Here is a 20,322-nt window from a genome sequence, read left to right on the forward strand (position 1 = left end):
TAGATAGATAAAACATGTGTGCCCAGGATTTACATACTGGAACACACACTAGATAGATATGTAAATCCTGGGCACACATGTTTTATCTTTTATATTTCACACCTTTCCTTGATAAGGCTGACAGCTGATCTGCTGAGCTCTTACTTGGCTCCGGCAGTAAGGCTCCTCTGCAGTGCTCCCTGTAGACGCAGACACCTGATGACGTCATTTTTCCCGTCGCCGGGACTGCACTGGAGGCGGCGGGGCGGGCTAAATTCCCTCTTGAGCTGCCCACCCACCACCGCAACATTGATATGACTGAGTAGCCACAGCGCCGGTGGATGGGCAAGAGAGCGCGCCGAGCGGTAAAGTTGGATGGGCTGGCAGTGTCGGGCCAGCAACTTCCTGCCGCTCGCGCTTGGGGACTGTAAGAGGCAACACAGCCCGCAGCAGAATAGATGTTGTGGGCGGGCGGCGGAGGCGGGGCAGCAGAAGCCGGTCAGCGATGCTCTCTATTTAATCTGAGTGCCTGTGTGTAGTTAAGGTGGGTGAGCGGAGACGGAACTGGTTCCGCCTGCAATTAGAAGTGCCGAAACGCAGTTCCGCCCCGTTCCGGCCCACTTTAACCCCTGCTGATGTATAATAAGAGCCATCTGAGTTGGCCTGTTAGGTAGGGATGGTATTGGCCTGGTGATGAGCGGTCCCTGGTTTCCTCCAAACATGACGTGTAGCCTACTCGCCAAAGAGTTCAATCTCTGTCTCATCAGACCAGAGAATTTTGTTTCTCATGGTCTGAGAGTCCTTCAGGTGCATTTTGGTAAACTCCAGATGGGCTGCCATGTGCTTATTACTAAGGAGTGGCTTCCGTCTGGCCACTCTACCATACAGGCCTGATTGGTGGATTGCTGCAGAGATGGTTGTCCTTCTGGAAGGTTCTCCTCCTTCCACAGAGGAATGCTGTAGCTCTGACATCGGGTTCTTGGTCACCTACCTGACTAGGGCCCTTCTCCCCGATTGCTCAGTTTAGGCAGCCAGCCAGCCCTAGGAAGAGTCCTGGTGGTTCCAAACTTCTTCCATTTACGGATGATGGAGGCCACTGTGCTCATTGGGACCTTCAAAGCAGCAGATATTTTTCTGTACCCTTCCCCAGATTTGTGCCTCAAGACAATCCTGTCTCGGAGGTCTACAGACAATTCCTTTGACTTTATGCTTGGTTTGTGCTCAGACATGCACTGTCAAGTGTTTGACCTTATATAGACAGGTGTGTGCCTTTCCAAATCATGTCCAATCAACTGAATTTCCCACAGGTGGGCTCCAATCAAGCTGTAGGAACATCTCAAGGATGTTCAGTGGAAACAGGATGCACCTGAGCTCAATTTTGAGCTTCATGGCAAAGGCTGTGAATACTTATGTACATGTGATTTCTTAGTTTGTTTATTTTTAATAAATAAATAAATAATAAATAAATAATAAATCGCTGTCATAATGGGGTATTGTGTGTAGAATTTTGAGGGAAAAAATTTATTTATTCCATTTTAGAATAAGGAAATAATTCAGACCTGATTGGTGCTGTGCGATTTCGCACAGCAGCCGATCAGGTCTGAACTGCGCATGCGCCGCAGTGCGCCGGTGCATGGCAGACAGCCGATGGCTGTCTTAGCCCTGCGATCGCCTTTGCCTGATTGACAGGCAGAGGCTGCCGCTGAGTGGAAGGGGTCGGGATGGCGGCGTTAAGCCTCTGTTTAGGGGGCGTGGCCCGGCCAACACAAGCATGGTTGGACCGTGCCGGGGGTGGGCCGCGGCGGCTGTGGGACATCACACGCAGCCGCTGCAACCCGGGCAGCGACGAGCTGCGCTGGCTGGGAGCTACTTCTGAAGTACAAAAGAATTGCCGCTGTGCAATGCTTTTGTACTTCTGCGGAGGGGGGTCGGGCCTGACATGCGGGGCGGACTAGCCCTGTGCTGGCCGTCCCCCCGCATGTCAGTGTGCCTGATCGTAGATGTGCTAAATTTAGCACATCCACGATCAGGTCTGAATTAGGCCCTGAGTCTGTAACATAACAAAATGTTAACCCTAACCCAAAATGTGAAGTGCTGTGAATACTTTCCGGATACACTCTACATGGGTTTTGTTTTATTTAGAATGATACTCACCTCCGCACACTCCAAAACATTGGCCTCTCTAGCACTCTCCTTGACTGGTTTACCTCTTACCTCACTAACAGCTCCTTCTCTGTGTCTGCCTCCGGCACCACCTTACACCCTTCCATCCTTTCTGTTGGTGTCCCTCAGGGTTCTGTCCTAGGCCCCTTCTGTTCTCCCTGTACACCTCTTCCCTGGGTGCGCTCATTAACTCCTTTGGCCTTCGATACTACCTCTATGCTGATGACACACAATTCTGCTTCTTTTCTCCTGATCTGTCCCCCTCTGTCCTCTCTCAGGTTTCCAGCTGCCTCTCCGCCATCTCCTCCTGGATGTCTGAGCGCTCTCTGAAGCTCAAGATGGACAAAACTGAACTCATTATCTTTCCCCCAGCCAGAGCAACACCCCGTAACAATATCTCTATCACTGTTGACAACATCATCATCTCCCCCGTTCCCCAAGTCCGCTGCTTGGGTGTAACTCTTAACTCCTCCCTCTCCTGTGCACCACACATCCAAGCTCTGGCACAATACTGTCGGGTCCAGCTACGCAACATTGCTTGCATTAGGCCATTTCTCTCCCAGAGTGCAACTAAATTTATCATCCTCTCACTGGTCATCTCATGACTCGACTACTGCAATGTTCTCCTCACTGGCCTCACTTGCTCCCATCTTGCTCCCCTCCAATCTGTCCTCTACTCCGCAGCTAGGCTTATCTTCCTCTGCCGCCACTCCCCTTCGACAAAATCTACACTGGCTCCCATTCCCCTACAGAATCCTCTTCAAACTCCTCACCCTCACATACAAGGCCATCTCTAATTCCACTGCTCCCTACATCTCCAACCTCCTCTCCCTTCATACTCCCTCCCGCCCCCTACAGTCGGCCAATGACCATTGCCTCTCCTCTGCCCTGGTCACTGCTTCCCATGATTGAGTTCAAGATTTTGCCCATGCTGCACCCCTTCAGTGGAACGCGCTCCCCCGCTCCAATAGACTCTCCCCAACCTTGCAAAAGCTTCAAACGGGCACTAAAAACCCACCTACAGTATTAATCAAAGCATACCCTTCCGATGCATAACCTATTCCTGAGGCTGCTCCTCCATCCCCCTGCCTCATGCCTCGAACATCTCGGCTTTGCTTACATATTGCCATCAGGCTACCTCCCACTTGCTTGCACCTCGTGTCATCTGTCTGTCGGCCCTTCCCACTAGATTGTTAGCTCTTCAGAACAGGGCCCTCTTTCCTCTTATTGTCAAAGCCCTCTTCTCGACACATTTCACTCACAGCTCTCCCCTACTCAGCGACCATCTTTACCCGCTTTTTCTCCTGCTGGTAAAGACTCATCTCCATCTATGGCCACCAGCCCCAAGTAGTAGTCTGATCACTCCCCAGCTACTTACATCCTAGCTGTATTATGTATGAGAATTGTGGTGCTCTTTGTAACCTGTACTCTATTTCTGTTATTTATTTACTGTAATGCTAAGTTTTGTCTCCCTGTACTGTCCTTTGTACGGCGCCGCAAAACACTTGTGGTGCCTTATAAATAAAATCTGATAATAATAATAATAATAATAATAATAATAACCTACACAATAGGATAGAATGATAATCACCTACTGTATATGAGAGGATACAATGATAGTCACCTACAGGACAGATAATCTGATGTTTATACTCACACAGACTAACAGATACCATGCACTCACTGATCTGTATGTGTGTTGTTGCGTGTTATCCATGGATGCTGCATGGGAAATGTGCAGAAAACGTGAAAACCCGGAGCTTTACCCGTACAGCGGATAATTGGAACTGCCCTAGAAGGTAACAGACACAACAACACAAAACCGTTCCTGGAAATGCAGCAACTTATACATGACGATGACTGTACAGTGTACACATACATTTCACATACATCTTTTTATATTCTATACATGAGGAGACATAATCTATCATTCCTGTTCTATATACAGCACCTCTATGTATGTAACATGTCTGTGGATACAGCAATCTTGCTCCCGTCCCATTCACACCGTCTCCTACCTGTCCTGTCTCCTGAAGGTGAGGGGTGGAGCCTGGCAGCAGGGAAAGGTACAAAGGTGGCAGCAGAGTTGGTTAAAATGTAACTTCCTCTGTGCGGGATATGAGAGAGAAGAAGAAGGGGGAGCAAGAGGAGGGAGAAGGTCTGTGTGATTGGGTTGTAGCCTTAGAGCAAGCACAAACACTTTCACAGCATAAACCCCAGGTTCCCTCTCTCCATAATGCCTCCTATCCTATACCTGCACTTCCCTTACTCAGGCCCGGCGACAGGGAGGGTCAAAGGGGACCCCTGTACCGGGCCCCATGGCTTAGAGGGGCCCCAAGGATCAGGTGCATTAAAAACAGGGTTGCAGCGACCATGTGAACAAGCGGGTATGGGTTGTTGGGTCCACACACATTAGGTTGACATGCATTGGGTTGACCACTAAAGGTCAACATGCAATAGGTCGACAGAGTTGTTAGGTCAACAGAGTCGTTAGGTCGACATGTGCAAGATCGACAGGTCAAAAGGTCGACATGGTTGTTGTTTTTTTACTTTTTTAGGCGTTGTTTTCTTTGCAGAGTGACGGGGAACCCCAATTAGTGCACCGCGTTCCCTCGCATGGCTCGCCATGCTTCCATTACCATTCCCATTAGTAGTCCACGTGGATTGTAAAGTATGAAAAAGGTCAAAAAAAGGGGGAAAAACGTGAAAAACTCATGTCGACCGTTTGACCTGTCGACTTTGCACATGTCGACCTAATGCATGTCGCCCTAACAACCGCAAACCGACCAAGCCGTGGAGAGCAGTGGCGTGCGGTGAGGTCAGTGGCTGGGGACAGAGCCGTCTTAACAGCAGTGTAGGCCCCTGGGCAGTGGGCACAGCAATGCACTGGACCCCTACCCATCCTCCTGCAGTAGAGGTGGGGGCTGCTATCAGCAGCAGCTTTGATGTCCCGCGGGCAGTAGGGGGTGTTCTATCTTCCGCTCAGCATGTTGGCCCTGGAGAAATAATTTCTGCTAATTACTCCTTTACTGCACAGATGGTGGGAGATGGGGCAGGAGGGAATGCACTAAACTGTAGAAGGGGACATTGGGCTGAATGAAAGGGCCCCGGTACATGACTTCCAGGGTAGGAAGGGATGTTTAATATGTAGGGGAGGGGTCGATAGTGGAATGGGCTTAATAGTAGTGATGAGCGGGTTCGGTTTTACTCGGTTTTACTCGGTTCTCAAAACGGCATCTTATTGGCTCACGGATGTCACGTGTTTTGGATAGCCAATAAGATGCCGTTTTGAAAACCGAGTAAAACCGAACCTCGCTCATCACTACTTAATAGTCATAATTTTCTGGTGGGAGGGCAGCTTGCTTTACTGCAGATATCTCAAGTTCCTGGAAATAGATTTCTTAGCTTTAATGGGATAAAAAAAAACTAGAGAGTCTCACCTTTTAGGAAGTACTGGGGACTTGGGGATCAGAGTTCAGGAGACAGAGCAATCCACTGCCGAAAATATAAAACTGCATATTAGACGCGTGGAGCTGGAGCAGGGACCAGCTGCTGGAAGACTGATATCTTTGGTTCTGGGCATGGTAGAGACAAGCTGCCAGTGTTCTACAAAAGAGGAGAGTCTCAGCTTTTGGAGTATTTCCTCAGAAAACTCTGAGTCAGACAGAAGGAGAGAGAATTGACAGCATAGGAAAGGAATGAGTTAAACATCTTGTGAGGGGTGGACCTAGCTGGAAGGAAAGTACAGCCCTTTGGGAAAAGGGGAGGGTTAGTATATATAGGGAAGGACAGACATATTGTCTCTCTCTTGTTGGTGAAATTGCCTTTATTGGTGTGGGTGAGTGCTGCATAGCAGGCTTCCCACATGTGATTGCGTTTTTACATTTAATTGAAACTGCGAGCTCTCCCCTGCATGTCTATGTGATTCTCCTATAGATCACCTCAGCCTTTCTCTTTACCATGACAGCCCGCCCTCGTCGTTCCGCCGGGATCCCAGCCCGGCACCGCGCACCTGGCGGTGGGGCTGGGCCCGGGGAAGGGGTGGATGGCCTGGGGGACGGGGCCCCGTCCTCCGGGGCCTCCACAGGCTCGGGTGGTAGGCCGTAGGTTCGGGCAGGCCGCCCGGAGGTGGGAGGGCACAGCCCTCACCTCCGAGCGCGGCATATGAGGGTGGGTGTCGCCCGTCGTTGGAGCCGCTCTCGGCTCCCTTTATGTCCTTTTCGCAGGCGCGAGGTATGGAGGGGCCAGGCGGGAGACGGCTGAGAGCCGCGCGAGGTCTGTCACTGGGCCTCGCGCGGCGGTTCAACAAGTGCAGGCAGCCGGGAGCTCGCGGGCGGTGAAGCGGTGGGGCGCGCGCACGAGGGGCGCGCGCACCCACGCTCGCTTCCGGCGGCACCGCTCGCGCACGAGTGCGCACAGCGGCGCCGCCAGCCTCCCTGTCTCCCCAACTCGCTTCCCTGCAGCCGGAGTCCGGCGGGGGGCGGGGGAGGGTGGGGAGGCAGCGCCCCGCATGTTTGGTGGAATAAGTTAAAGGCAGCAGATATAAGTGGGGGGGCAGAATATTTCAAGGTGCATTTAGCGGGGTGAAGACTCGGGGCGCGCGCATGATGTGCGCGCGAGCCCGTGCTCACGTCGGTTGGCGCCGTTCGCGCTCGTGCGCGCGCAGCGGCGCCGTATTTCTCTCTGTCTCCACAGGTCACTCCCCTAGAGCAGGAATCCAGCGGCTTGTGGGGGAGGTGCGGGGACAAGGAATGGGTAAGTGGCCGCAGGGCTGCTGCGACCGCTAACCGGTCTCGCCGCAGCTCCCTCCCAGCGGGCGGAGTGGCTCCGGTTTGCGGGGGGAGGGGGCGAGTGTAGCTTCAGGAAGCTAGGGCACCTACTTCCAGCCCTCCGATAGAGGCAAAGTTTGGGGGGGGGATGGGTTCGCCGTCGGTCAGGGGCGCACCCTTTTTCCCCGCCAAGGCAGACGGGACGGCAGGCGTCGGGGTCCCAGATTCCGTTTGTCGGGCGTCCTGCGGGTAGGCGCACGCGGACCCCGGCTGGGGTTCCCTCGGTGTCCGGCGCCGGGTTTTTGGGGCGGTCAGGTCCCTCCGGAACGCTGGCGTCGGCATTGGCCACGGTGGCGGCGGCCTTGGGGCCGCTGGCCGCGGCTGCCTCCCCGGGGGTAGCTGCAAGCTCTAGCACGCCGGCAGTGGCAGGTGCGTCCGGTGTGCGGGCGGCGCAGCGGGTTGCCCGCGCCTGCAGGGAGCTCTGGGCGGGCGACGCGGACCTGGATCATTGTCCCGGACAGGTCGGGCAGGGATGCGCGGCAGAAACGCCCTCCTCACGAGTTGCTCGGCATACCCCGCGAGTGCCTTCTGGGTCCTTCGCTCCTTTCTCTGCTGCAGGGGATCGCGGTGAAGCGGAGATGGCGGAGTCCGAAGAAGACGACGTCGGTTTTGCCACGCCGAAGGATACCGTGTCGGGGCAGTCGGCGATTTCAGGTGAGGTGGTACGGTCGGTATCGGACTCCTCCATGAGCTCTAGTCCTCGTAGTTCTGCCTCTTCCTCCTTTTCGGCTTCTCTGTCGTCGCCGGCGGCTGACGTTAGTAGTACGACTGGGGCGAAGAAGCGGGCGACGAAATTCGCCAAGAGGGTGGCGGGATGGCAGAAGAGGCGGAGTATGCGCAGGCGGCTGAGCAAGGAAGCTCGCAGGGCTAAGAAACGCCGTGATTTCCCCGGGGTTGTTCGCTGCGACTACACGGCAGTTATGCGTGGGCTGAGGGATAGCTGCCGTAGGACGATTTCCAAGGGGGATTTTGTTGTTGTGTTTGTTTTTGGCAAAGAATGCGAAGAGGGAGTATAGGGCGGCGGCAGCAAAGAAGGGCAGCGGGGCCGAGGCCTTCCGTACCTTTCAATAACTGGCTCGCCTGTTTTTTGTTTGTTTTTTTTGGGTCTTCGCGGTTTGTTACCTGGAGGATAGAACGGACGAGTGCATGAACATAGTTCGGTACCTGCCTCTCATACACGGCATACAGCGCACATCTTCGGGCTCCGAGTGGCGTCGATATGGCCAGGAATTCAGGGAGAAGCAGGACGGGTTGCAAGTCATGGACTTTGGGTGTAAGGACGTGGAAGTCTGGCTCAAGGTCACTCGGGCTTCGCAACAGGCTAAGGAGCCACGGAACGCGTAGGCGGACGGGCACCGCGCAGGGTCGCCTGCCCCGGGGTCCGGCGCAGACGGCGGATCGGCCAAGCCAGGTAGGTCGGCCGCCGTGCAGGGGGGGAAGCCGCCGCATCAGGGAAATGTTTCGCGTTTAACAACGCGGCCTATTCCTTCAGCAAGCAGAGTCGTTTTCGCCACTCGTGCTTGCAATGTGGCGGATCCCACCCAGCCTCCTCTTGTTTCAAGGGCAGTCGTCAGGGGGCCCGGGGTAAGCAAACTTACCCGAGACAGGCCTAGGGCGGGAGCGCTCCGCAGAGCTCCAACGCAAGTTAATTTGGAGACGATGGGCCGGTGGTTGGATTGTTATCCAAATAGGGCGGATGCAAGATTTTTATTTCCGGTGTTCGTTTTGGTTTCACTTGTCTGGTGCGAGCGAGGTGCGGTGCGGGCCCAGTGGAACATCCGTTTTATGGGTTGCCGGATTGGGGCGGAGTAATTCATTGATGGAGATGACACAGTGGCAGGATTGTGTCGGCGGCCTCGGAACAAGGGGCGAAGCTCCGCGACGCTAGTTGCCGGTTTGAGGGGTCGCGTAAGGTCACACTGCGGCAGGCGCAGCCCTGCTGGGCATGGTGAACTTTGCTTGTCGCGTAATCCCGATGTGCGAGGGTTTTCTGCCGGAAGCTAGAAAAGGCTACTGCGGGGTGTGCCAGACCACACCGTTTCGTGCAATTGTCCTCAGAGATTAAGAGGGATTTGGCCGTATGGGCCTCGTTCCTGGAGGACTTCAACGGGGCGTGTATATGGCAGGCCACTATAGTAGGCAGCGCTAGGTTGCAGCTGTTCACCAATGAAGCGGGTGCCTCTGGATTCGCTTGCTATCTCGAGGGATCTTGGCGCGCGGCCTCCGTGGCCGGCGGAATGGCATCGAGAAGGTTTAACGAAGGGCCTTTTGCTTCTGGAGCTTTTCCCCATTATGGTGGCGCTGGAGGTATGGGGCGATTGGCTGGCTCATCACAGCATCTTGGTTAGATGTGACAATCCGGCAGTGGCGCATGCGATAAATAATCAGAGGCGAAGTCGCTGGTAGTTTCTGTGGGTGCTGGGGCATTTGCCGTTTGCAGGCCTACATCGGAACGTGTGGTTCCGCGCGCAGCATGTGCCTGGGCTGGATAATGGAATTTCCAACGCTCTGTCACGAGGGCAGTGGGAAAGTATTTGTTTGTTGGCACCGGAGGCCGACGAACATGGTGTTCAGTTTCCCGGTTATGTTGGGAGGGTATCGGGACGGATTGTAGGGTCTTGCGTTGCGGTCAGTCGCGCCAGCCACGCTTAAGCCGCAAGCTTGGAGCGAGTAGGAGGAGTTTGTTTAAGGACGAATTCAGCAAGGTAAGAGCGGGCATCGGAGGATGTTTTCTTTTATTTGGCAGCTGTATGCTTCGGTTAGGTCCAGAGCGGTGGTATCCCGGTACTTAGCCAGGATTTCGTTTTCAGCAGAATAAAGGGCGTCCCCGACGTGGCTAAGAGCGGGATTCTGTTGAAGGCGATGAAAGGATGGGCGCGAGTCGCGCAGACGCCGGCTGACAGGAGGATGCCCATTGAGGCGGCTTTGTTGCTGGATGTCATCAGGGCGGTTACAGGTGTCGCGTCGTCCATGTTTCGAATTGCGGTTGTTCTTCATTTTGGCGTGCTCAATGGCTTACCACGGGGCTTTTAGGGTTTCAGAACTGGTAGCGCCTTCTAAGCGAGCGGATTTGCGCATGCTGGTCGGGGACGTGGTGGTGGGTGAGAAGTCCTTGCTTTGCAGATTGCGGCGCTCTAAGACGGACCAAGTGGGGAGAGGTCAATGGGTCACCTTGGTTCCGGCTCTTGAGGAGAGCATTTGCCCAGTGAGGTTGGCAGTGCAATATGAGGCAGTACGACCCGACGGTCGGGGGTCATAGCCGCTGCACTATGACGGGCTGCCGGTGACGAAGTATCTATTTCATGGGATGCTGGGTCGCTGTCTTGCGAGCTTGGGCCTTCCACCCGCTGCGTTCGGGACGCATTCCTTCCGCATAGGGGCTGCGACGTCGGCTGCGGCGACGGGATTTTACATGGCTGAGATCCAGGCGATGGGGCGATGGAAGTCGTCAAGTTACAGACAGTATATGCGCCCCGTTGCATGAGATGTTAGCTCGCGCGTACTTGTGTGTCAATTCCAGTCGTTTAATCATGTTATTACAGTTCAGTACGTTATGGTGTTGTGCGTTTGTTTGTCTTCCCCTTTTTATCCTACTCAGGGATTAGCTACTCGCCGTTGCTGGCATGAGCCGGCAGCGGGGGTCTGGAGTTATTTTGCAATTTTTTGCCTGACTTGACGGACTGAATTCTAATCCACAATTCGGCTAATCTGTTCTAATCGGAGTCCCTCAGCAGGTCTTTATGCTTTCACCTCCAGCTGAGTTATTACATGTTTTACCCCTTCCCCCCCCCCCCCCCCCCCACCCCCATTTTGTTTATTTTCATCTTTCCCATTTGTGTGTTCATGTTAGGCTTCAACTTGGCTGATTGCTCGTGCAGATCGGCTAGGCCGAGACTGCTGCAATTTACGACAGCAAAATTTTTCTTTTTGGCAGATCCTTCAGGTTAATACAGTAAATTAAACAATGGTATAGATGATTAGAAACCACTTTTACCCCCTTTTCCTCCTCTTCAGGTTGGTTGGAAGATGACTTGCCTATTTTGGTGGTTGGCCACTCTTATGTGTATTGGGCCGCCCAGTTTTGGCCTCGCAGGGGGCACAGATGTTTCCTAGGGCTCGAGAAGTTAGTTGGCTTGGTTGGCAAGGGATGATGTGGACGGAGTGGAGAAGTAGACTAGTGAGTCAGGCCAGCAAGCATGTTAGCCCTAGGGTGTTGGTTGTCCTTTAGGTGGCAACGACCTGGGGAAGAGGACTTCTTTGGAGATGCGGTGGGCCATGATACAGGATCTGGCAATTTTGGCCGCAGCAGTGGACCAGTTGTATATTGGTGTTCTCCTTGATGGTGCCAAGGTTGAGTTGGCAAGGTGTGGCGGACGGTCGCGAAATTGAGGAGGCCACGCAGAAGGGGAATGGACCACTTGTATATATCGGTGTTCTTCTTGATGGTGCCAAGGTTGAGTTGGCAAGGTGTGACGGACGGTCGCGAAATTGAGGAGGCCAGGCAGAAGGTGAATGGGGCGGTGGCGAAGTGGGTTGTCCCACGGAGGCCAAGTGGTTCGCCACCCTAGGATGCGGTTCGGAGACAAAGTCACCTTTTTCGGCCTGATGGTGTGCATCTATCCAATGAGGGGATGATGTTTTTTCCTGGAGGATCTGTTCCTAGTGTTGATGGAGTTAGGGTGAGGTTATGGTGGCGGTGCGAAGACTCTGGGAAGGAGTCTTTCGCTGTTGGCGGAAAAGAACGGCAGTTGGTGGTTGTATGGTAAGCTGTAGTGATTTACAGTTTGATTTGGTTTAGGTGCACTCACCTCCATCGACTTATTGGCCGCTTGACCACCCGTCCGGGAAGGCAGCGGCAGGGCACCCAGGAGCGGTGGGTAGTCACTGTGGGGGTGGAGTTGTCACCTATTACCGGTTTTTGATAGTTGTAGTAAAATTAGGATGGTTTCGAATTTTTAGTATTTTACGGTTAATTTAGGTTAGTAGAGCCGTTCTTTTTGCTGCCACCATATGCCGGCTGTATCGGCATCTTAACAAAGTTTTCATTTACAGGTTTGCTATGGTTAGGGTCAAATAAATAGCTAGCAATTTTTCTGCCAAATTCAAGTCTCCGTGTCTTTATTTATTGGGTTTAGAGGTAACGAATGCTTTACTTGGAATGAACGGGTCCACCAAATGTCACTAGGATGTTTAGGAGAGAGAATTGACAGCATAGGAAAGGAATGAGTTAAACATCTTGTGAGGGGTGGACCTAGCTGGAAGGAAAGTACAGCCCTTTGGGAAAAGGGGAGGGTTAGTATATATAGGGAAGGACAGACATATTGTCTCTCTCTTGTTGGTGAAATTGCCTTCCCGCCCTCCCGCCCTGTTGGTAAAGGTTTCTGGCACGGAGTGCCTTGGCATTAAATTGTTGGCTGGTTTTATCGTTGGCTATTTATTGGCGGAAAAGAACGGCAGTTGGTGGTTGTATGGTAAGCTGTAGTGATTTACAGTTTGATTTGGTTTAGGTGCACTCACCTCCATCGACTTATTGGCCGCTTGACCACCCGTCCGGGAAGGCAGCGGCAGGGCACCCAGGAGCGGTGGGTAGTCACTGTGGGGGTGGAGTTGTCACCTATTACCGGTTTTTGATAGTTGTAGTAAAATTAGGATGGTTTCGAATTTTTAGTATTTTACGGTTAATTTAGGTTAGTAGAGCCGTTCTTTTTGCTGCCACCATATGCCGGCTGTATCGGCATCTTAACAAAGTTTTCATTTACAGGTTTGCTATGGTTAGGGTCAAATAAATAGCTAGCAATTTTTCTGCCAAATTCAAGTCTCCGTGTCTTTATTTATTGGGTTTAGAGGTAACGAATGCTTTACTTGGAATGAACGGGTCCACCAAATGTCACTAGGATGTTTACCTGAGATATCTGGCTGGGAAGAGCAATTAACCGGCTTGGATGGGGACCACTGCTTTGAAGTCGGATATCTCTGGTTCCCCAGGGCCGATTTTCAAAAATCTGGTACCCCTGAAAAGAGGGAACCCTCAGCTATCAGCCTAGGGCCCTATTACTCCTGGGGCCCATGGGCAAGAGCCCATTGAGCACATACGAAAAGACGGCCCTGGCTGGGGAGGCACAAGCAGCTAACAACCCCCCCCCTTCCCCAATGGAGGGGGGGGGGAGTGTAGCCCCCCCCCTACATTGGTGAAACCAGCACCAGGCAGAACCAGCCAGGGGGGATAATGCCATAGCAGGGGAGACACTCGGTATGGGGTCCCCCTGCCATAGCATTAATCTGCCCCCCCACAAACTAGTCAGCTCAGGGCTGGAATTCCTCGGAAGTGGGGACCCCAAAAAATAAAAATGGGGTCCCCCACCCGAGCACCACGATCGGTGCCTCCCAAACACATATAGGCAGGAAATGTGATTAGATTAATATAAAGCAGATACTTATGACATAGAATATGTGTCATAAGTATTTTCTTCATATTATTTTAATCATTAATGACAGGGGAGGCACTGGCTCCCCTGACTGCCCATCCCTGGTGGAGAGAGATGCTTGCTCCAAGCTTGACCTCCTGACTGCACACTGCACTGTGCAGTGTAGAGCAACAGAATGGGACGGACGAAGCTGAAGTAAGTTTCACTTCAGCCGGGATTCGGTGAAAGCCGGACCAGACCAAGTTCCAGAACGCCGGATGACACCTGCTGCCTGAAGCGACCCCTGCTGCTGAGGAGCTTTGAATGCGCGTGTCCGTCCGGGGGGCGTGTCTGACAGGCTGTGAGGGGGGAGATAGGGAGCAAGACTTTAGAGCCGGCTCCCATCACAAAGCTGCGGGTCCTGCTCCCGGGAGACCGTGTCAGCCTGCACACACACAGCAGAGGGGTCTGTGCGCTGATGTGTGCGGGGAGACATCACAGCCTTCTATCCCGCTGCCGCTGCCCCGGACAGAGGGAGGGAGGGAGGGGGGAGCAGCACAGGGAGATGATAGTGCTGTGCTACATATTTAGATCATATATAACCACTTGCTGCATACGGGGAGGGGTGGGGGGATGTATTGTATATAATAAATAATGAATTTCCCCTTGTCCAATGAAAGGGGGGGTCACACAGACACATTAGCCCCCACGTCGTTTAAAAAATAGATAAATAGTATAAATAAATTTTAAAAATATATATACAGCATATAGGGTATGCTGGAGGTCGGCACTCAGGCAAACTGTTAGTAATGAAATGGTGCGATAGACGATCACATGCTTTCAATGTTTTGGAGACCAGCTCCTTTATCATTCTTGATAAAGGAGCTAGTCTCCGAAACGTCGAAAGCATGTGATCTTCTATCGCTAGACGGGCAACCTGGCGGCGGGGGGTAGGTGACGGGGGGAGTGAAGTTTATTCACTCCCCTCGTCATCCGACTCCACAGCACAATGCATGCTAATCTGGACAATCTCGTCCATATTGGCCTGTATGCATAAGCGATGGGGTACCAACGATTAACGAGAGCTGGGCCGCACATCGTTAATCGTTGGTGACTACACACTGCACGATATGAACGAGTTCTCATTCATTAATGAACGAGAACGTTCATATTGTGCACTGAGATCTTCCAGTGTGTAGGGCCCATAACAGTCTCCTTGAGTGCCGACCTCCAGCATACCCTATATTTCTGTAGCGTCCTAGAGGATGCTGGGGTCCATTTTAGTACCATGGGGTTAGACGGTTCTGCAGGAGCCTTCGGCACTTTAAGACTTTTTAACAGTGTGATTTGGCTCCTCCCTCTATGCCCCTCCTCCATACCTCAGTTTAGAAAATGTGCCCAGGAGACTGGATGCACTCTAGTGGAGCTCTACAGAGCTTTGCTGGAAAAATACTTTGTTAGGTTTTTTATTTTACAGGGAAGCTGCTGGCAACAGCTTCCCTGCTTCGTGGGACTTAGGGGGGAAGTAGGAACCAACTTCTCAATTAGTTAATGGTTCTGCTTCTGCTGACAGGACACCATTAGCTCATGAAGGGTACTGAACACAGACCAAGCCTGGCCAGCGTTCACTCCCACAGCACTGCCGCCACCCCCTAAGAGAGCCAGAAGCCAGAAAGCTGGTGAGTATGTTTACTAGAGTCCTGCAGACAGGGGTCCTCCGGTCATCGTTGGCAGCACACAGGTAACAGCGCAGCGGCGGGACGCTGCGCACCATGTCTCTCAGTACAGAGGTGCAGAGCGCGTGGGGGGGAGGGAGGTGCGCTCTGAGTGGCATGTGTAAAACCTACTCTCACTGGTAAAAAAAAGTACATCCAGAGAGGCTGTGGATGTACTACCCCCGGGGCCAGTATAAAAATAACCCTTTCTGAGGCTGGATCGTGCCATTATAGGGGGCGGGGCTTCTCCTCAGATGTGCCAGAACACTCACTGGGCGCCATTTTCTCCTGCAGAAACGCCACTGTGAAGCTCTAGAGTGCTTTTTCCTCAAGTCTACACTGATACAAGTACAGGGTGTTATAGAGGGGGAAGGGAGTGTTCATTATAATTAGGTCTGTGGGCCTAATATTGGTATATGTGCTGTAGTTGTGTCATTTTTGCACAATTCACATATAGGGCACAGTGTGTGGACTGGCAAATCCCTCTGTGTCTCTCTGACAGACTTTAGTGTAGGTCTGTCCCCGATAGCTCCCCTGTGTGATAGGGGTGTGTGTGTGTACAGGTGTGTAACATGTCAGACATCGTGGAGGGTTCTTTCCCGGAAGTACCCATTTTAGATGCACGAGAGGGTAATATGGTGGCCCTTCCCTCTCAGAAGGAGCCGGAGTGGGTGAGAATGTTGCAAAAGAATACGTCAATGCTTGCAAAGAAATTCTTTGAACAACAGACTAAATATTGGAGGCAATCTGTGGAGGATGCACCGTTTACTGACCCCTCCATATCATCCACTCAGGTCCCATCCAGTTCCCAGAAAAGGTCTAGGCCCAGATAATGCAAGGGGACACAGACACAGATTCCGACACTGACGTCGACACTGGGGATTTGAGAGGGGTAGACCCCAAATTAGCCAAAAGCATACAATGTATGATAGTCGCTATAAAGGAAGTGTTGGGGTTTCCTGAAACAACACTGGTCCCAGAGGAAAGGATTATTTTAAATGAAATGAAATAAATGAAATAAAAAGCAGGTTGTGACTTTTCCTCCTTCAAAGGATTTGAATGAGTTCTTTGAAGAATCCTGGGCTAACCCAGAGAAGAAATGTACTATTCCCAGAAGGATACGTGTAGCGTACCCTTTCCCTGAGGAAGACAGGCACAAATGGGAGACACCCCGAATGGTAGACACCTCAATTTCTCGGCTGTCTAAGAAAATTGTTTTGTCTGCCCCTGGGTCAGCCTCTTTAAAAGATCCGGCTGACCGTAAATTAGAAGCAAACCTAAAATCCATATATACAGCTGACGGAAGGTGCTCAGGCCCACCATTGCTTGTGCGTGGGTGGGTAATGCTGTGGAACAATGGTCTGACAACTTGCTTGTTAGCATAGACACAGTTGACAGGGATGAAATAGTCCTAACACTCGGCCATATCAAAGATGCTGCAGGTTACTTAGTTGAAGCTATGAAGGATATTGGGTTGCTGAGTGCAAGATCCTCCGCTATGGCGATATCAGCCCGCAGGGCGCTGTGGATCCGCCAATGGAATGCTGATGCGGGTCCAAAAAAGAATATTGAGGTGCTCCCTTATAATGGAGAAGCCATCTTTGGAGACAAGCTGGATGCCATGATTTCAACAACTACATCAGGCAAGTCAGCATTTCTGCCTTCCGCAGCTGCTCCACCTAGGAAAGGATATCATTCTCATACGATGCAGTCCTTTCCGCCCAACAAGTCCAAAAAGGCAAAGGGTACCCCCTTCTTCGCAGGAAGAGGTTGAGGAAGAGGTAAAAAATATACAACACCATCAGGCTCGCAGGAGCAGAAGTCAACAGCTACTTCTGCTAAAACCTCAGCATGACGCTGGGGCTCCCCTGCGGGAGTACGATCGGGTGGGCGCACGTCTACTGTCTTTCAGCCAGGTCTGGGTTCACTCAGATCTGGATCCTTGGGTATTACAGATAGTATCCCAAGGGTACAAATTGGAATTTCAAGACCTTCTCCCATGCCGATTTTTCAAATCAGCCTTACCAGCTTCTATTTGGGACAGAACAAATGTGCTGAATGCAATACAGAAATTATGTCAAGACAACGTAATTACCATAGTTCCTGTGTTACAACAGGAAAAAGGGTTTTATTCAAGCCTGTTTGTAGTGCCGAAACCGGATGGCTCGGTCAGACCGATTCTAGACCTAAAGACTCTGAACCTCTATTTGAAAAGGTTCAAATTCAGGATGGAATCCCTGAGAGCGGTGATCTCCAACTTGGAGGAAAAAGAATTTCTGGTGTCGATGGACATCAAAGATGCTTATTTGCATGTTCCCATCTACCCTCCGCATCAAGCATACCTGAAGTTTGCGATGCAGGACTGCCACTACCAGTTCCAAACATTGCCTTTCGGGCTCTCCACGGCTCCGAGAATATTCACCAAGGTGATGACGGAGATGATGGTTCTTCTTCGCAAGAAAGGAGTCAACGTAAACCCATACTTGGACGATCTCCTCATAAAAGCGAGATCCAGGGAGAAACTAGTGCAGAACATTGCACTTTAACCTGACGGTGCTTCAACAGCACGGTTGGATCATAAACCTTCCAAAATCACAATATGAACCGACAATGAGGTTATCATTTCTGGGAATGATATTTGACATGGAAGCACAGAAAGTATTCCTACCAGTGGAAAAGGCTCTGGAGATCCAGAGGATGGTCAAACAAGTTTTGAAACCAGCACGCGTATCGATTCATCAGTGCATCCGCCTGCTGGGGAAGATGGTAGCGGCCTACGAGGCTCTACAATATGGCCAATTCCACGCCAGGGTGTTCCAATGGGACCTACTGGACAAGTTTTCAGGATCGCACCTACACATGCACCGGAGGATAATCCTGTCGACAAAAGCCAGAATTTCACTCTTGTGGTGGCTACAAAGTTCTCACCTCCTGGAGGGATGCACGGTGACCACGGATGCAAGCCTCCGAGGTTGGGGAGCAGTCACGCAGGGGTAAAGCTTCCAAGGAAGATGGTCAAGTCATGAAGTACTCTTTCACATAAACATTCTGGAGTTGAGAGCTGTGTACAACAGCCTTCATCAAGCGGCGCATCTTCTTCAAGGTCGTCCCATACAGATCCAGTCAGACAATGTAACGGCAGTAGCTTACATAAACCGTCAGGGCGGAACAAAAGCAGAGCGGCAATGACAGAGGTGACAAAAATATTCCTCTGGGCAGAAAGACATGCAAAAGCTCTGTCAGCAATTTTCATTCCGGGAGTGGACAACTGGGAAGCAGACACGATCTCCATCCAGGAGAATGGGGCCTCAACCCAGAGGTCTTTGCAGAGGTAGCAAGTCGTTGGGGCGTTCCTCAAGTAGATATGATGGCATCACATCTCAACAAGAAGCTTCAGAAATATTGCTCCAGGTCGAGGGACCCACAGGCAATAGCAGTAGATGCACTGGTGACCCAGTGGGTTTTTCAGTTGGTGTATCTGTTCCCTCCATTTCCACTAATACCAAAAGTTCTCAAGATCATTAGAAAAACAAGGGTTCGAGCAATTCCCATTGCTCCAGACTGGCCAAGGAGGGCTTGGTATCCAGATCTTCAGGAGTTACTATTGGAAGATCCTCGGCCTCTTTATCTTCGTGAGGACCTGCTTCAGCAGGGGCCATTTGTGTATCAAGACTTACCGTGGCTACATTTGACGGAATGGCTGTTGAGCGCCAGATCCTATCCCGTAAGGGTATTCCCAATTAAGTAATTCCCACACTTATTCTGGCCAGGAAAGGGGTAACGTCCAAACGTTACCATTGTATTTGGAGAAAATATGTATCTTGGTGTGAATCCAAGAAGTCTCCTCCGGTGGTGTTTCAATTGGGACGTCTTCTCCTATTTCTACAGGCGGGTGTGGATGCTGGCTTGAGATTAGGGTCTATCAAGGTCCAAATTTTGGCCTTGTCCATTTTCTTTCAGAAACAGTTGGCTTCCCTTCCTGAGGTCCAGACATTCGTGAAGGGGGTTCTGCGCATCCAACCTCCCTTTGTGCCTCCTGTGACGCCATGGGATCTTAATGTGGTGCTGCAGTTCCTTAAATCGGACTCCTTTGAGCCTCTGCAAGAGGTGGAGTTGAAGTTTCTCACTTGGAAAGTGGTCATGCTGTTGGCCTTGGCTTCAGGTAGACGAGTGTCTGAATTAAGGGCTCTGTCACACAAGAGCCCTTATTTGATTTTTCATGAAGATAGAGCTGAACTGCGGATGTGTCAGCATTTTCTTCCAAAGGTTGTGTCTTCTTTCCATATCAACCAACCTGTGGTGGTGCCAGTGGCTTCTGACACCTCAGCCGTTTCAAAGTCCTTGGATGTCGTCAGAGCGTTGAGGACTTATGTTTCAAGAATGGCTCAGATAAGGAAAATAGAATCTTTGTTTGTCTTCTATGATCCCAACAAGATTGGGGGTCCTGCTTCTAAGCAGACTATTGCGCGCTGGATCAGAGGTACCATTCAGCACGTTCATTCCACGGCAGGATTGCCATTACCGAGTTTGGAAAAGACCCAATATACAAGGAAAGTGGGTTCGTCCTGGGCGGCTACCCGAGGTGTCTCGGCGTTGCAGATTTGCCGAGCAGCTACTTGGTCAGGGGAAAACATGTTTGCTAAGTTTTACAAGTTTGACACCTTGGGGTATATTTACTAAGCTCCCGATTTTGACCGAGATGGTGTTTTTTCTTCAAAGTGTCATCTCGGGAATTTACTATACTCAAATCACGGCAGTGATGAGGGCATTCGTATTTTTTTGGAAGTCCAAGAAAAAAATACGAATGAATACACCATCGGTCAAACGCGGCTGTTTAGGTATGGAACACGGTCATTTACTAAACATTCGTATTTGAAATCTCTACCGTGAAAACGCATTTGCGGCCGTGAAAAAATACAAATCGTAAAAAAAGCCTAAAAAAAAGTAGACCTGCTTTTGAGAAGCGTGTTAACATGTGTTTCCAATTTGGAAAAAGGGACCCAAGCATATTTTGAGCAACTCTCACTCTGAAATGGCTGCTGCCGTGTGTAGTACAGATTTCTTGTTTGCTGGGGGATACCTGAGACTGCTCCATGAGGCTACAATAAATCAGGGCCAGGAAAGTGAACATGGTCAGCAGGTTGTACAGGTGCCGCGGAGGCTACGCAGGCCTCGTTTTTTTAGGGGGCATTTAAACTTGAACGCATTGGCCGATGACCTGGTTATACAGAT

General features: G+C 51.4%; 1 protein-coding gene across 7 annotated transcripts in view; it reads right to left on the minus strand.

Moving 5' to 3' along the window:
• Positions 1 to 20,322, minus strand: part of C9H1orf210 (chromosome 9 C1orf210 homolog) — a 542,874-nt gene that overhangs the window by 65,798 nt on the left and 456,754 nt on the right. The window contains exon 1 of one of the 7 annotated variants that reach the window (XM_063939317.1): positions 5,583 to 5,760. The exons of 4 other annotated variants lie outside the window; for them this stretch is intronic. Coding sequence is in view for 1 of the 3 variants with exons in the window: in XM_063939318.1 (XP_063795388.1) it covers positions 4,094 to 4,144 (51 nt within the window). In the remaining 2 variants the exon portion in view is untranslated. Of the gene's footprint in view, positions 1 to 4,093; positions 4,169 to 5,582; positions 5,761 to 20,322 lie in introns of those variants that run through there. 2 more of the 7 variants (XM_063939318.1, XM_063939316.1) reach the window with 2 other exon arrangements.

This window comes from Pseudophryne corroboree, chromosome 9 (genome assembly GCF_028390025.1).
Source record: "Pseudophryne corroboree isolate aPseCor3 chromosome 9, aPseCor3.hap2, whole genome shotgun sequence".
In the NCBI taxonomy this organism is placed as follows: domain Eukaryota; kingdom Metazoa; phylum Chordata; class Amphibia; order Anura; family Myobatrachidae; genus Pseudophryne; species Pseudophryne corroboree.